This window comes from Arctopsyche grandis, chromosome 1, assembly GCF_051622035.1.
Source record: "Arctopsyche grandis isolate Sample6627 chromosome 1, ASM5162203v2, whole genome shotgun sequence".
Lineage (NCBI taxonomy): Eukaryota > Metazoa > Arthropoda > Insecta > Trichoptera > Hydropsychidae > Arctopsyche > Arctopsyche grandis.
In genome coordinates this window covers 35,487,315-35,505,805 of record NC_135355.1, presented here as the reverse complement: position 1 = coordinate 35,505,805, position 18,491 = coordinate 35,487,315, and the positions used below count along the sequence as shown (strand labels likewise).

The following is an 18,491-nucleotide window of genomic DNA, read 5'->3' as shown; positions in this document are numbered from 1 at the left end:
GGTCTCCGTGATTTGACAGAATGTTAAATTACAGAAAACGCAAATATCAGAATGCAAAGATCGAAAATCGAAAGATCTTAAGTCGAAAGATCAAAAAAAAAAATGATGCATGGTAAACGGTACATACTCACGTACATATTCACTTAATTTGCGCGAGCAGGATACAACAGGAACAAGAGGAACATGCTTTTCCTCCCGTGTTAATGTGCGCGCGCAGAATACGGGAGGAAAAGCATGTTCCTCTTGTTCCTGTTGTATCCTGCTCGCGCAAATTATGTGAGTAAATACCGTTTACCATGCACCATTTTTTTTTGATCTTTCGACTTAAGATCTTTCGATTTTCGATCTTTGCATTCTGATATTTGCGTTTTCTCTAATTTAACATTCTGTCAAGTCACGTAGACCCAGTACATACATATGTTTATATTTATTTTTACATACCTCCTTTACGTTTCACTTACGATTATTCTTTCTGTTTTTTTCTTTTATAAGACATTCCCTTCTTTGTTGTTTTTTATAATTTATAATTAGTTGTTTGTGTATATGTATATATGTTTTGTTTTTGTTATGTCTAATTTCTTTGGTAATTATTTTGTTTCTTTTCTTTTCTGTTATATTTTTGACCATTGTGGCGCATTAGAAATCCTGTAATGCTTCAATGGTTCAAACTTTAAATAAATAAATAATATTTGTATTTAAACTGAACAATTTCAACTGGGTTTCAAAAAATAATTAGATTCCTTCGGAACGATCTTATATTATATTAACGTTGTTAATCTAATATATAATTTCAAAAAAGACTTGTAACCTTCGTTCGTTGGTTCGTAGACAACACATTCGATTTCTTCACATCGTGTTCCGCTTCCTGTCTTTCCTCGTTACGCCGACCATATAGCGTTCCATATTTCTTTGAGTGCATTGTACTTTGTGTAGCATCTTGGCGACATCTATGTAAAAATAAAAAATAAAAATGTATGTATGTATTCAAAGAAAATATGTTCGTAATAATATCAATCCTTTTGACTTCATATAACCATATCAATTTGTATACAATATTGTAAAGTGCAAGTTAACGATCGGCGAATGATCGAATATACATAGATTCCTCTTATTCATTTAATTTCTCTGTAATTTATTAGAGTTAATGTTTGAGAGTGATTGATCAGAAAGTCGTCGATACGAATAGAAAGAGAGGAAAAAAAAAAACAAACAAGGGAACAAGGCGTCGTGGTGGACGATTTTCTCGACGTCGGAAAAAGCTCTTCCATCACAAAGATGGCCCCGCAATAAGAGTGAGTGGATTTGTGTAACGATTCAAAATAGAAAAAAACATACATACGTATATATGTATATATATATTTGTATATACCCCACTACAAGTGTATAAAAAAAGTTAGTTTGCCACCCTCGCAACGACTAGATGGATTACTAGCCGAAGGGAGATTTGCCAAACGCGTCAGGGGACAATAAGACGATGTATTGGACTGTGACTTATATTATCACGAGGAAAAAAACGGTTCACTCTATCAATTCACCCCGAATGTAATTAATCAACAATATCCGTATATGTAAAAAAAATAGATTTACGACACTTTTTACAGATGCATACGTGCATACGAGATATATTGGATAGCCTGCAGGCGCATATTAATTCCGGAAAGGGAATGTACAAAAGATATGAGATTTCTGGTCTAGTGGTTCAGAAGGCAGGTCGGGTATTTCATTTTATGGCAAAATTGAGCTTTGAGCCTCGAGAACACGAGTCGTACACTTTTAATCTGTGGCCAACGAGCTTTCGTTTCGAGCTATGAAACTTTGCAGTGTTTGAACTGCTCTCCCGTCAGCCTCCCGAAGGACTCGGCTATCCAGAGAACTATCAGAATTTTAAAACGACGCTAATCCGCGTCCTTTGTTCGAAATGTTTGAAATAGGACTGAGCTTTCTTTCCGCCTCTTTCGCGGATCGATCGTTTCGAATTAAATAAAGACTACCTGTGAAAATGTCTGAGGAATGTTTTAAATAAATACAACGATTATGTAAATCGTTGTAAATTTTAGTGCACATGCAATAACGTTATCTACAAAGGATATGCTTATCTCGGTATGTCCTGGAAATTCCTGGCCATTATATGTATCGTATACCAACTGGAAAATACGCATTACAATGATATATCGCTTTGTTTTATTTATGTAGAGCTATTTTTAAAAACATAGAAATATACTTAAAACTATAAACAAATTTTAAAGCCTGTATCTGTTCCATTTCTCTGTTTTTAAGTTTTTTTATTTTTTACAATACATTGTAGTATATTTTCATAGTTTATAACTCAACAATCATTAATGTTAGAGCTAACATAAAATGCTCAAATACCCGTTTACAAATCATGTAAATAATAAAAATAATACATATTATATACAAAATTGTTTATTATTTATTATTTATTAATATTTTGATTATTGAATATTATTATTATTATCAGTTCCGCCGGGGGGGGGGGGGGACTGGGGTAAAGTTCTAGGGCCCGGGTTATTCTACGGGCCTGTTAATCGTTACCTTTCTTATTCAAGTATTTAAAAAAATAACAACCAACACGGTAGGTATTTTTCTAATAGTTCTGATAGATTTTTTGCATATTATAAATATATCTAAAATATATTTTTTGAAATTTGTTATAGGGCCCGGAATTATTTTTTCAAGGGTTCGGGATTCCTCTCGGCAGCCCTGATTATTATTAGTAATATTTTCATTTTTTTAACATATTTTCCATCTAAGTGCATCTGAAATTTTTATCCAACTTCCAATACATATTAGAGTGTTCAAAATTTGCCCGTTTTGCTTAAACGGATAAAATTATGAAGTATGACTCACTGAAGTGTTCCTTCTTTTTCCAAGCTTTTTATTAGGATCATTCTGTTGTTACACAAAATTCCTGCCCGTCAATTAATTGTGATCTAATTTTAAACCACTTCCACACTTCATATCATAACGACATACGGGATTAGTTAAAATTTAAGTAGCCTGTCTCCAACATGAAGCAAAAGGAGTGAAATCATTAACGAATTTCTGAATGACATCTGAATCATTTGTCAGATTGAAGCGATGACAACTACATATGCAAATATCTAAACGCGGCTTTAAACCGCCCCTTCACAACTCACTTAGAGAGTGGTCAAATTATATTTTTTCACTCTCATTTATTAAGATTTATTCATGTAATTATAGCGTGGACGTGTTGAGGGGCTTCCGAAATCCGAGTAAAAGACGCAGCAAGTTTGGTAGAGGTAGTATCGATCCATTAACCAGCCAGCTCCGAATGTAGCATCAAACAAAACCACCGAAACATCATGCACTCTCAGCATAGATAGGTCATTGGTCGATGAATCGTTAAATCTTATTGGCTGTTGTATACAGCTTGTTCATACGTCTAGACCTATTTGGCGCGAACGCGCGATCAGGCGATTAGTGATGGTAAACCAGTGGTCCACTAGCACCAATTACCTAATATCTACGTTACAATAACATTGTCTTGTCAAGCATTTGCGTTGTAAAAATCATCGTAATGAATAATATTGTTGCGTAGGGGTGGGTGGAGGATCCAAGTAAAAGGCCAAAGTCGTGTCACAGCATTTATTGATGATTAAGGAGATACACGCACCACCAGTGCTCCGTCCAGAATGTCTTGATATCGCCTAAGTACCGCCTTATATCGGGTCGGTCACTCAAGGCAGCCGGTTACTTCTCTATTGTTTAGGAATGTACCCGGATATGTATTCTCACGACACCCAGTCCCACGGTATCGGTCACTTTTGAGAACTCCACGGGAATGCGACCGAGTACCGCTATCGCCGCTAAGTGCATTCATTGTTTAGCCGACTTGCACTTAAGCCTGTAGATAATCCTTGAAACCAATTATAATGGTCACACTGTCTCTGGGATGTTACTTGGCCTAATCCGGTGGTCCGGCCTTACTCGGCGGTGTACGTTTAATAATATCGTTTATTACGGACTTCATACATTTTTGGCATTACTTTGACGAAATACTGCAGACTAACTCAAAATTACCAGACCAATTAACTTATATTGTAATAAAGTTATTTATTTTATTTCGATATATTCAAATATATAATTATTATTGCTGAACTATTAATAATCTCGAACTTATAACGGTTTTAAAAACTGAATTTTTCAGTATCATAGACAACTCTTTCCTCTATCTAGGAAAGATTTAGTTCTACGATAATATTATACATACGTATATCTAGTCAATTAGTATGATATACATATGTACTTTTTCTGATAGTTTTAATTAGAAGAATTATAACTTCTAAAGTATTTTTTTTTATATTTGCTGTAGACAAGTGTTGTTACGAACCGGTCGATCGTATGTATAGAAACGGGTCAGTTGCATAAAAAATGCATTCAAGTAGCAGGTGCATCTAGGATCGGACTAAAAGCTTATTGCCATAGGAGGGACCCCATGTGTCGGATAATCGGGACGCTTTCAAAACCCGATCCCCATGGACAGTGTCCGAATGGAGCCCAATCTCAATATCCCATGCCATTACGAACTGAAACTGCGTATAATTAGATCAGAATTTAAATTAAATTAAAAATACGTATATAAATTGCAGTTTTATGGTGAAAATTTAAGCGTGGTGCAATTTTTGAATAGGCCAACTTGAGGTTGCGGTCTCAATGGTGTTATATAAGGATGTAGGGGGTGACAAAGTCGTATTGGTAAATGGGTACAACATATTGCCGAAACGCCGCGTCGACGTATATGTAGTGAGGGAGGTTGTGAGTGCCACCGAAAGAGTGAAAATGGTGAAAATGTGGAAATTCGGCACTTCCTGCGAGACTTTTCACATTTTCAGAGAGACGCTCCGCTCTCTAAGGCGTTGGCGTCAATTCTGGCATTACTGTAAGATTCCAGTTGAGTTATATGTACGTAGATGTTTCATACATTTTTTAATCTTGACAGTTTGAAAATACATATGTATATTATGCATTGATTTTAATTTTTGCTATGATTGTTAGGAAAAATTATTTTATTCTCAAATTAAAATTAAATTTTTCTTCCCAAAATAGAGCGTTGGTTGTGAAATAAATGGGATAATTATTTTTATTCTAGCTATTTCATGGAACCTTTGTAGTTTATCTCATAAAAATTTTAACAGTTGGTTACACAGACTAATTAGATTTGAATATGACAATGATTTGTGTTGATTTTCTCTAGTTTAAGCGATATAAGCGTTAAAAACAATGCTTTAAATAAAAATTGATCTCAAAATGTTGTACTTTCGTACAGAAATGAGTATTGAAATCAATAGTCAGATGTTTTTTCTATTTGTTTTAATTTTTAATTGCTTTAAAATGCTTGTAATTAATTATCTAGCGAATTTTAAAATTCAAAATATTATATAAATATGTATATATGTATATATATTTTTTACACCTTTATTTCTCATGCTATTTATTGGGCCAACTATTATCAGCGTCAATAGAAAAAACATCTAACTATTGATTTACATAGATTACGCTCATATCTCATAAAGGAAAGCACATAAAAAAATATTGTCATATTCGAATAATGAAAATTTAATTATAATTGTTGAAACTCTGATCAGGTAACTGTGTTATTAAAAAAATATTAAAGATGTTTTTTTTATAAATACTAAAACTTTCAAGATCAATTACAAATGTCATCACTTATTTTCTGAATATAAAAAGAAACAACAAGATAGTTTTGGACATATATTTATATAGTATATAGTATGTATGTATGTAGACGTTCAATTGAAATTTACTCAGTACTCGTATTTCGACATTTTAGAAGTATGTAAAGTCTGTTCTTGATTATTTACAAGTCTTGAAAAGGTTTACTAAAAGAAATTATATTCCCAACTAATTTTGAAAATAGAAAAATGTTTTATATTGTTTATTATATTTGTAGGTATTGAACATACATTTATACAACATGTATAAATATAAACAAGCATGTTCAAGTGTTGGATGTTTATCTTCGAGATTTTTACTTTATTTTTCTTGTGGACCGTTTGTTTCGGTGACAAAATACAAAAAGGCAGCTCGTTTGGGGGAAGGGAAACGGATATTCGACAAATAACCGGGTAGTGTGTCTCAAAGACACCCAAGGATGGATTAACTTCCTGCCCTGATGATGCAGACAATCAGTATCACTTCCTTTCAGTTGCAATCTGTCGTACGAAATCCACCCCACACGTACCAAGTGTTAACTTCAGATACCGACATTTATACCGAATTTTTACGAAAAAAGCCACTATAAATTATATAAACGTTTATAAATGCGTTGAGAAGCTGTGTGTTTTTTTTTTTTGATAATTAACCGCATAAAATCCAGCAGAGTGTCGTTATCAAGCGGAACGAGCGAACCGAGGAAACGCTAAGTGACAAATGTAACGGAAGCTGCTTATCATTCATGAAGTGGACCAACTTTTCGAATGATAAAACTCCACCATTCAGTCATGGGTTGGGAAACTTTTTAAGGTCAACGAATAAAGCAAAATGAAAAAAGTGTGTGTTTTTCTCGACGTCTTCAAGGGGAGACTTTAAATTCACTCCACTTATCTAACAACTTTTTCGTTATGTTTTTTTTTTCAGCACACAAAAAAAAAACTCTCACTGACAGCTTCTTTTATTAAACCTTCTAAGTATTATGTTTGAAAAATTCCGTTATAAACAAATCGAAAAAGTCCAATCGTAATTATGTACATGTTATAAGTTTTTAATACAGCTCCAGTGCCGATGGTTTCATATCTCACAGTAAAAACTGAACAGAGATTAATTATATTTATTTCAATATTCATTGTGAATGTTCTTTCAATGGTCGTTGGAAGAACCATAATAAGTGGTGTATTTAAATCAAAATGAAATTAATAGTGTTTTTGTCTTTAATTAATGTTGTCTTATCGGACTACGACTACGAATTCACTGAGAAGAGTAAGTTGATTAAAACTCCAAAATTCATTCGAGAATGGCTAATGTATAATTTATTGCTTGTTTAGTGAAAAATCAAATATAGTGGAAACTGTGCAGATATTGTATTATATAAAGTGTGATAATTTTTACATTTATTAATCAAAATTTTCGTATATAGTCGCTTCGCAATGCAAAAGCTACACGTGTACCAAAGGATATTCGTATGAGGATTATTTTAAAGTGACTGGAGGTCACAAATCCCCTGGGATTAAGTTTGAAATTCACATTGCCATAAAGGCTGAAAACAACGGACACATTCTGTTGGCTTCGTCTAAGTATTTGCGAACGAACGATCCGGTTTATGAAATAAGTATGTACGGAAATAAATGGCTATCCAATACTTGATAATATGAGGATAAATTTATCAATGTTGTTTGTTTAATTTTTTTATCATTAGCTGTCGGAGCTGGGTATAACTCTTTTACGGAATTGAGAAGGTTACGTACCAGAATGGGCTTAAGTACTACTAACACAGCTAAAATATTGGATAAAAATAAATTTGTGCCGTTTTGGATCAAAGTGCACGATGGTATATATATTTATTATTTAGTTTAAATTTTAGCATGTAGCAAAATCACGATTTTTTTCGATATTTAGATGGCTTGGTAGAGTTTGGAAAAGAAGGACAAATTACACCTATAGTAAGCCATAATGATACTTCTCCTCTAGATGTGAAGTACTTCAGCTTTGCTTCTTGGAAAAATATCAAAGCAGAGGTCCTTTATGATTGTCCAATAAATGGAAATTTTACAGATGGTATGTTTTAAAATTTATATGATATTTACTATTTAATTAAGGTAAATAGGAAAAGCATAGCAGTAGATATATTCTTATAATTATACTTTAGAATAATATTGATATTTAACCCTTTTAGAGTTGAAATCTAATAAATAATTTGGAATGAGACTTTGCATATATGTATGTATGTAACCTTCGTTCGTTGGTTTGTAGTTATTTTTTCGATTCATAGGCGCCGATTCGATTTTTTTCGATTCAAAGGATTCGGAGTCCCCGGGGGCGAAGGCGCCGAGGGCGTAGGCACCGCCGGGGGCGAAGGCTCCGGGGGCGCAGGCGCCGGATCCTGGTATACATATAATTTCAAAAGAGACAGTATATATGTTTGTTTTTTCGTGACATTTAAATTTAATAAAAAAAAAACAAATGAGTATTCAAATAAATTTATATAAAATAAAACTATTCAAATAAATTTAATAAAATGTTTACTATTAGATTAGTCATTTTTAAGCGATTTATATTACAAATACCGAGAAAAGCCGGGTAAAACCACTTGTATATAATTAAACAATGTTTAATTTATCATACTTCGATAAACTAAGAATGAAGTCTAAATCTAGTAATTTTGGACTCTTTATATTTCATAAAATTCGTAATTTTTTTGGGCATTTTTTGTGTTCAAATTAAATATATATATAACCTAAATCACCTCTCAATGACTTTTATTTTTAAAATTATCACGGGAACATGAAAAAAAGACGATTTTTTGAAAATACCACTTCCCCATATAAATATTCATTGCCCGCTTTATAAAGAGAGTTTCGAGCGAAACGGCAAATTTAAATTCTCGTTTATCAGTCAAAACTTATCATAATCGAACCAAATAAACTTCAATAAGTAAATATAAAGCGTTGTTTTATTTTTAAAAAGAGTTAATAAATTTAAACTATTCTTGGAAAAAAGGTAAATGAAAAAAACCTACTTTTTCTACATTTTCGTCGAGATATATCGATTGATTGGATGCTTAGGACATTGTTTAAAATTGATGATTTTTTTTTGTATTTAACGTCTCTTGATACGACTAAAGTTTTCCATTAGGTCCATCGATGAAAATCTAAAATTCACGTTTTTCGCTCCAGCCTAATGAATAGCTATAATACTATGAAAGCATTTTGGCAATGCGTTTTTCTGTTACAAAACTTAATAGTTGTGCATATTATTTGATTTCTCTTAATTCATAACACATATTTTTTGCAGAATCGGAAATTGTCCTGAAGAATTTGACCGACGTCGAACGTCTTCGTCAAGATCTATTAAAAGATTACGACAAATATAGAAGACCAGTATTGTCAGAATCTACAATAACATCATTGATGCTATACTACAGCGTAAAAAGTGTATCATTTGACGTGACCAAATCAATACTAACGACTCATGGAAATCTCATAGCGGTAATAATCTGATTTAACATATGTATGTTTGTATATAAGTATGTAAATATTACATTTTTATATATGTAAAGCCATCTCAGTGTGTGTATCGGAATGATTTATTGTTCAAATAGTGCGCGAATTTTATCTCGGATATTTTTTGCGTTCCTTCAGCCATGATATGTCCATTGAAGCCTCTTTGTAAATAGTGTTGACATATGTCATAGGAAAAAATGTTATTCGCATCGTTACCCATATCCTTCAATGTTAACATGAATGGCTACTGTCTTTTCAACCATTAAGTTGCCGTTGAGACATTTTTGACACGTGTACACGAACTGCGAGTAAATTTAAACGGACAGTAATAAATTAATAAATTTATTTATAATTTTATTTTAGACAGCAGAAGAGGGATCCTTTGCACGAAAAATTTAAGCGTATTCAAATATTAAATTATTTGCGGCGAACAAATAACAACGAAATGAGACTTCAGTAGGTCCATCTTGTTTTTCAGCTTTTATTGTTCAAACCGCCTTTGAATGTGTTATAAAAAATTTACGACCCTGACAAACGTGAAAACGAAAGAAAATACAGTGAAAAAAGGTCTCAACCTCGAACGAATCGTAACTCTTCCTTTATACGCGCTGTTGACAACTTCTGAATCGCTATGGGGAGGAGATTAAGTAAAAAATAAAATGGAATTATATTTTTAATAAAAATATGGAACGTACCCTGTTCTTTTGTTGTACGAGAAATATATTATTCATGATAAAAAACATTATTAAAATATATTCCTCTAAATTTATCTTATCTCACAACAATAAAAAATAAGCATGTAGTTTAAAATTTTCGTTCGAAATAATTTAAGCGAGTGATAAAACAATAACATGGACGTAATCTATAACATGCCTACACTAATACAGTCGTAAGCTAAAAATCTCAAAGGGGCTTCACAAATACATAATAAAAATCTGCTTTTGATCTCGTTTGTGGCACCGTCACAAAAACCTTTTTTTTTATTTTCAATGAGATTTAAACACGACGAGAGAATGAAAAGGGAAAAAAAGCAAAAACAATAAATAAACAGTAAAATCTTCATTCAATTTCGGCTAGAAAGCGCCTATCGAGAAGCAATTCGAGGAAGAGATCGAAGAAGGAGGGGAAGCTAAAAATAATAAAGATTTATTACCTACTAATATTTCGTATTCGGAAATCAAAACGCAACGATATTGGAGAGAACCAGAAAGGCAGCTCTTAAAATCCGAGATGAATTTAATATTTACACTCGAAGCAGATCAATATTGGGAATTTGACCGGGGTGGATTTTTATTACTTATTTATCTTTCGACTCAATATTGCGATTAAATGCGCACTGAAATGAAAATTTCAAGTTATCGAAAATGACATATCATTACTGAAGATTATATTAATTCTCTGACCATTTGTCTTATCGCTTACTTTTCAACTCTTATAATGTATAATGTATTGTGTGGAATCCGCATGAAGCAAATTACTCTATAGTCATAGAAAAATTCAAAAAGCTCTTCTTCGTTTCTTATGTAGGAAATAGTATTTGTAGTATCCATATCCCTACTCCATTCATTTTGGGCATGCTTGGGTATAATTCTCTTGAACTTCGTGGAAACTTCTCATTAATTTGTTTTGTTCTTCAGCTTCTACGCTTCTAATACGACACTCCCGTCGTTTTTGGTAATTATGTGCGTGATAGACATCATCATTTGATAATTGTACCTTCTGCCCGCACAGTTCTTTTTCGAATGGCTCATATTCCAAGAGCGGCTAAGTCAAACGTGCTCATGAACTCCCCCCTCTCGAGAGTTGTTCGACTCCTTAACTTACTGGCACATTGCTTGGAATTCTTCAATGCCAGCTATGTTGAGTTAGTCGAGCACATCCTAAATAGCACGATGTAATTTTTCAACCTTATTTATTTGTTTTTTTTTTATTATATGTACTTTTATTACTTGTTTTTTATTATATGTTCTTACTTAATTTTTATTATTTTTTTATGATTTTTATTATTCTAGATTTGTTTTAACTTATATTTATACTATAACCACAGTGACACTTTGGAGCTACTAGTCAAGTATTTGTGGTATTGATTTTTAAAATAAAATAAAACAATGAAATCGTTGCTACTGTGCCTAAATGTGATATTTTTTAATGTGAAGGTGACGTTAATGTAGCTGTAACAAAATTTAATTGTATTCACTGTAAAGATAACTGTTGTCAAATCATTATACATGTTATATATTGGTGCTGAATGTTGATGCACGTCGTTCCCAATTTTTTTCGCATATTTAACTACTATAATATATTTTGTAATTCTATTATTATTTGAACTTTTGCTGCTTTTTTTCTGTAATTATACATTTTTTCTTTGATATATTGTCGACCATTGTAGCGCATTAAAAGTTCCTGTAATGCCACTAAGGTCCAAACATTAAAAATATTAATGATTTTAGCATTGGATAGATCACCTTCTGCTCTGGGACCCCGCAGACTACGATAATATAACTTATATGAATTTCAACACAAAAGAAATATGGAAACCGGAAATCAAAATCTTCGAGTAGGTTCATATTTGGGTATTTTTTTTTTTTTTGATTTTTAAATGCTTTTTATTATTACGAAATTATGTTCACAATACATCTTATATCTATTTTAATAGCTACTGATCTACTGATCATTTTCTATTTTACAATTAATTTAATTTGGTTATCAATCACAGTATTATATTATTCTAATGTTAATCTAAAGCATAATAGGAAAAAGAGCTCAAAAACCTATTTACAATCCTTATAAATGTTCATAATACATCTAATACATAATATTAATTAAAGACTCTCTAAAGTCGATGACCTAAAGCAGATTGTGTTTAGGTAATCTGTGTGTTATACCTGAAGGGTATAGACATTTTGTTGTAATCACCGAGACTCTTCACAAGTGTGTTAGTATGGTTATTAGTGATTCTGTCATAGAATCTACTGGTTAGTTTGTTAGTAATGTCTGTAACAAACGGAATATTATAAATGGCATGCAGTTTTTTTAGGTTAGTATATATGGGTGTATTATAAATTATTTTTAGGGATTTATTTTGTATTACTTGGAGCTTGGAAAGGGTTTGGTTAGAAATATTTGGGTATACTTTAGTATCTATTAATTTTTTCACGTGAAATTTTTATCTAGTTCACTGGATCTCAATGATATCGAGTGGAAAGATGGAAATGTACTGATAAATCATGAAGGTGGCATAGTAAGTACTGCACATGTAATGGCACGAACATGGTGTTCTCCCAGCGAAGATTTGGTCCATTGGCCTCATGATACTCATGTGTGCGCTCTTCGAATGGGTTTGTGGTCTCAGCATGCGCAACTAAACATCTCGACTAATAAAGAATTCTCACAAAATGATCCAATGATGATGGTCAGATTTATAATCCACAGGCTAATCGGATATATGTGTAAATTTTGGCTAAAATGATCTTGTAATTTTAGGGCAATGAAGTTTTCTATCCAACCGAATGGGAAATGCTCGGTATGGGATTGTCAAGTGATTGGAGCAACTATTCACCGTATGTGCAATTATCAGGCGAAGAATCTGATGATGATAATGATAATGATGGAAAAACGCGGAACACCTTCAGCATATCTATGATGATTAGAAGAATTGATAAAACTTACAATGCTACACTTTACGCTCCGTTTATATGTCAGTAACGTACAAAATATACTATTATTCCTGTGTATTTTTGAAGTAATATAATATAAAAGTTTTATTTTGAATTTTAGGTACCATTTTAATGATTCTGATTACATTTTGGGTGTCGACGAGCACTACAGTTAAAGTTACAATATTGTGTGTTGAGCTCTTTTTCGTTTTGATGTTTTTAGTTGAAGTTATGGATAAGATTCCAGCTTTTTCCGAACAACTTCCGCATATTGGTAAATAACATATTTGAAGTTTATTTATTGAAGATATTTAATCGAAGGTCAAATCTTTAGGAGATTTATCTATCAATAAAATGAGTGTTTACATTGGATTAATCCTCATTTTTTCGAAAAATATACATTTTGTTTGGTCTCCTAATAACTTTATCAAGAAAGTATTTGATAATGTTTGATTTTCTAGTTTTATTTATAGATACGTCTACCCCAAATATATGATTTAAAATAATAATGGAATGTTTTTTGATGTAAAAATAACAACACTTCATTTCTTATTATGAATTATACGCATACATATTACAAATGTATGTACATATGTACATATATAAAGTAAAAATTGGGGTATACATATAATATAACCTTTAAATCATGTTTGTATAACTTAAGCTTTTATATTTGGTTATATAAATAAATTCTTCTATGATTACTTTCACTATTCAATGTTTATGCCGAATGGCCGTATATATGTACATATTCACATACTATATTATATTTATATACATACATACATACATCAGTGTACATTTTTAGTTCATATAAAAATTGGAAAGAAAATACTACATACATTGACTGTTCAATGTTTATGCCGAAAGCCAGTATACGTATTATGTTTATATATTATACATAGATCATTCATTTTGGATAGTAATTTCATATCATAGTTGTTTCTTTTACATTCTAGTATTTTTTTTGATTAATTATATTTTTTAGTTTTATCTTATATTAATTTAATATGTATAAATTGATTAAATTAAAAATATTAAAAAAAAATAATGTGGGGACATTTCTTATTAGAGATTCAATTTCGATATTCTTTATTACCAATAGTAAAAAAATTTAATAAATATGTTTTTTAATATTTTATCAAGTATTGATCAAATCTATAGTATTGATTAAAATATGAATCCGTAAAAATAATCAAATAAGCACTAAATGTATAGGAAAGTCAACATTTTCCACCAAGTACGCAAAATGCACTAATTGTATTGTAACCCACATTATTAAATTACTAAAAATTAAAAATTTCAGTGTTATTCTACTTCTGGGCAATGATTAGCATTTGGTTGAGCATCATCGTCAATCTGATTGTCTTCAAGATGCGTTCAGACCCTCAACCATGGATGGACAGGAGTCGCAAGTTCTTATCGAGCTTGCGTATCAACAACTGCCTGATTTTCCACAACATAGAGGTACACCCCACAAACATTACTTCGCAGAGTAAGCAGTAAAACAATTTACAGCGCAATAAATATAAGTTTCATCGTCGTTGAGGATGGGGTGAAGTTAGAGGGGAGAATCTCGTTTTCGCGAACGTGAAATCACGAAAGGGGTCGTGAGGGCGAAGGTCCGCTCGTAGACCGATACCAAACAATCCGTTTACGACTGCTATCAATTTCTAGGCAATAATTCGGCCATCCTTTGTGAAAGAAGCACGGACCTGAGTTATTGCCTTGCAGTGTCCCGAGACACATCCAGACGGGACTAAATCTTCGTCCACTAGGTCATATATATCCCGGAGCTCGGACAGTGGCTTCGGATGCTCCGAATTTTTTGGTTTCAATCGCTACTGTACCATTTCAAAGGAATTCTTTAATGTCTTAGAATGTATGTATGTATATAGAAAGGCACGAATATTACTATAAACACTTGATACCTAAGCACTAGTTGGAAAATATGTCAGAAAGATGTCTGGGACAAAATGAAAAATATCATTGTATAAAACTGACATTACAGATTTTATTTATAAAATTTCAGATCATTTTATTTAGTGGCTTAGGAGTTAAAAAGATACTATGGGATGGGAGTTTACAGTAACTATAAAAAAGATGCTATAAATAATGTACGTGATAGATACAATCCTTTATGTTAAAGTCTGCTAAGAAACTATGTTGGAGAAGTGACTTTCAATAAAGTGATAAACTTTACACTTATTTGTCACAGTTTTCTTTTAAAATCGTTTACAAACGACACCACTTTAGCAAAGTTTGTGCAACACGAGTTTCTAAACGGTCTGACGATAATATCCGGCCTTTTACGCTCTTTAAACATTTCAATAGCAAACGATGAAGCTTAGGTTTAAAAGTCATTTTTAGTTAAGTAGAAGTTTTTCCTCCTCAGTTCACAATGCTCATTTTTTTTCAAGTACATATTTCATGAATATTAAACTTACTTATATTTTTTTCATTTATTTTACATATTTTTAAAATATAACATAATACATCTGAAGTATTTTCCAGCAGTAATTGGTCCAATTGACATTATCTATTTTAGAAATTTAACAATTATTTTTCAAATAGATTCAATAATTGCTTTACTACATTTTTTATATAAAATTTCAATATATTATTTGATATATAAAACTGAGATAAAAATACGCAAATATTTAACTCTATACATACATATGTATAAAATACGCCAAAGTCTTGTTAAAAATACATATTCAAGCTATTTAAAACAAAACAATGTATGAAAAATGACTAAAAGTCTAACGACTAATTTCCAATTAGCAGTTTGATATTTGTTTAATTAAATATATAGAAATTTTACCTTTACAAACAAAAAATGAGCAGACTGATTATATGTAATTATTTTAATATAGCCCCTTTTAATTGTTGAATCTAAAATTACGTGCAAAGTATTATACGGAAAATGTGATGTTAAATTATAATATGAGCGTAGGCTTCATGCTATGCGTTAATATTTGGCTTTAATTATTCACGTTGGTTTATTATTTCACGTATAAAATAATATAAATGAATGCTTCAAATCTATCTATACAATATATATGTATATAAGATACATAACTGTCCTATTATACATCACATCAAAGGCGAATTTGTCTGCAGAATATAAAATATGCTTGAATCGGAATTTTTTTAGAAACTGTTTATGAAAACATGTGAAGAATTACGGCAAAATTACTTATACTTCGGCAATTTATACATTGAACTTAAATTTCCACAAGATATTTATACCCTTCAGATTTTATTTACTTCCATTTAATTAAGCACAGGAGTTAAAACCTTGATATAAGAAAGAGCTTTAAATAAAAGTTGAAAATAAATAACTTTTAATCATATTTGAAACAAAAAGTTATGGGAACTGGGTCACGGACGAATATACATACGTACGTAATTAGGTTATATAATTTCTTTTAACCAATAATCTTTTAAGAATTTTTTACATATCTATTTGAACGGTCTCCGTGACTTGACAGAATGTTAAATGACAGAAAACGCAAATATCGGAAGGCAAAGATCGAAAATCGAAAGATCTTAAGTCGAAAGATCAAAAAAAAATGGTGCATGGTAAACGGCACATACTCACTTAATTTGCGCGAGCAGGATACAACAGGAACAAGAGGAACAGGCTTTTCCTCCCGTATTAATGTGCGCGCGCAGAATACGGGAGGAAAAGCCTGTTCCTCTTGTTTCTGTTGTATCCTGCTCGCGCAAATTAAGTGAGTATGTACCGTTCACCATGCACCATTTTTTTTTTGATATTTCGACTTAAGATCTTTCGATTTTCGATCTTTGCCTTCCGATATTTGCGTTTTCTGTCATTTAACATTCTGTCAAGTCACGTAGACCCCTATTTGAAGTACTGTAAACGAAAATTTTTGAGTTTTTAACATTCAGTGCGGTGACGATCACCCGAAAATTCTAGAGATTTTGACTGATTCGAGCTCAGAATCGATTACTGGTCACGTTTTCATATTTATTTATTTATTTATTTATTTATATATATTTTAGCTATCAAGCTAATTTAAAAATACATCTTAATTATTATACTTAACTCTAAAATTTATAAATATCATGATCTAGAAAAAATGTGTATGTGTCTGTGTATTTTTTCTGTTCCGGTTACGGATTGATTTTTCAGTTCTGGATCCGGATCCCTTTTATAGTTCCGGACCCGGATTTCTGTTTCAGTTCTTACTTAATATTTACTATTAGTAAATGCTTACTATTATATTAGCCATGTTTAAGCGGTTTCTATAACAAATACCGTTTTAATGTAAAAATGGAAAATAACTAACTTTAAATCGTATTCAAAAATGAATTATTTTATATAAGAATAATATATTGATGTAATTGGAAAGCATTTTCGGCAACTTGTGGCGTATCGTCCGCGACGCTGACATTTCTGCAGCGTCCGCAAAATCGGTCCGCAACGACTACTGGGGGAGGATATAAAGGATAAGAAGGGAAGTGTCGTAAATAAAAATTTTCCCAGAAGGAAGTGAAATATGTAAGGGCGTTTCTCATCCCATTTCCTACGTCGCACATCGTCGTATTTTTTACGACGCGACCAAATTTCCAAGGTCGATATCTCCCGTCGAAACTCTCTTCATCTGTCAGTAAACACCCGATACGTATAAAAAGGATTGAAAATTAAGTATGAACAGAGTGTATGCGCACATCGTGTCGTAAATGTGTATGAATTTTTCAGGTGGAAGAATCGTACGCCACATTACAAACGAACGACGCGGACAAATGCGAAGAGGACAATGAATCACACTGGAAAATGGTCGGAGTCACCTTGGACAGGATCATCTTCACCGTGTTCACTGTCGTCTTTTCCATCTATTGTTGCTTCAATTGATTTTAAATATTGTGAAATTTCAAATTAAATGTATGCAGATTTTGTTGTTTTTTTTTTTTTTTTACTTTTTGAGAGAGTAACGATTCCAGGTTACAATTTCGGAGCGAGTGCACTGTGGTGCAATTGCAGTCGCCATGAAAGCTCACAATGCAGCCGACTCTCACAATGGCCCAGCAGCGACCTGTTTAACTTTATTGTTGCACATTTTATAGAGGTTCTAGTGATATTTCGAAACATGGAAATGCCTCTGAAATATCTGGCAGTTGAAAAGAATTTTATTATTAAATATTTTCAAAATCGGTATACGAATTCATGGCAGACAATATGTGCGTTTGTTAAAAAAATGTAGTAACAATAATAAACATACTTTCTGTTTTATGTACAAAGTTTCATTATTTTTTCTTATTGGACATTTACGTTGTACAACGTGATTATTTTGTAAACATCATTGGAATCGACAATAGTTTCGTATATTGTGAACACGGGTCTACGTGACGAGACAGAATGTTAAATGACAGAAAACGCAAATATCGGAAGGCAAAGATCGAAAATCGAAAGATCTTAAGTCGAAAGATAAAAAAAAAATGGTGCATGGTAAACGGCACATACTCACTTAATTAGCGCGAGCAGGATACAACAGGAACAAGAGGAACAGGCTTTTCCTCCCGTATTCTGCGCGCGCACATTAATACGAAAGGAAAAGCCTGTTCCTCTTGTTTCTGTTGTATCCTGCTC

At 32.0% G+C, this 18,491-nt stretch overlaps 1 protein-coding gene across 1 annotated transcript; it reads left to right on the top strand.

Annotated features, from left to right (window-relative positions):
* Window positions 1–6,380: 6,380 nt before the first annotated feature.
* LOC143919618 (acetylcholine receptor subunit alpha-L1-like) lies at window positions 6,381–18,147 on the top strand. The gene is made up of 12 exons (XM_077442015.1): window positions 6,381–6,525; window positions 6,640–6,978; window positions 7,136–7,327; window positions 7,415–7,546; window positions 7,615–7,773; window positions 9,010–9,203; window positions 11,669–11,775; window positions 12,393–12,630; window positions 12,702–12,915; window positions 12,996–13,148; window positions 14,181–14,341; window positions 17,604–18,147. The coding sequence occupies exons 2-12, from the start codon at window positions 6,906–6,908 to the stop codon at window positions 17,754–17,756; spliced, it is 1,776 nt and encodes a 591-aa protein (XP_077298141.1). The 5' UTR covers window positions 6,381–6,525; window positions 6,640–6,905; the 3' UTR covers window positions 17,757–18,147.
* Window positions 18,148–18,491: the final 344 nt, after the last annotated feature.

Bases quoted from the DNA above. Each gene is read 5' to 3' on its own strand.
- LOC143919618 (XM_077442015.1), top strand. From the start codon at position 6,906: ATGAAATTAATAGTGTTTTTGTCTTTAATTAATGTTGTCTTATCGGAC. The intron at 11,776-12,392 runs GTAGGTTCATAT...ATTTTTATCTAG, and splicing joins CCGGAAATCAAAATCTTCGA to TTCACTGGATCTCAATGATA. The intron at 13,149-14,180 runs GTAAATAACATA...TAAAAATTTCAG, and splicing joins CGAACAACTTCCGCATATTG to TGTTATTCTACTTCTGGGCA.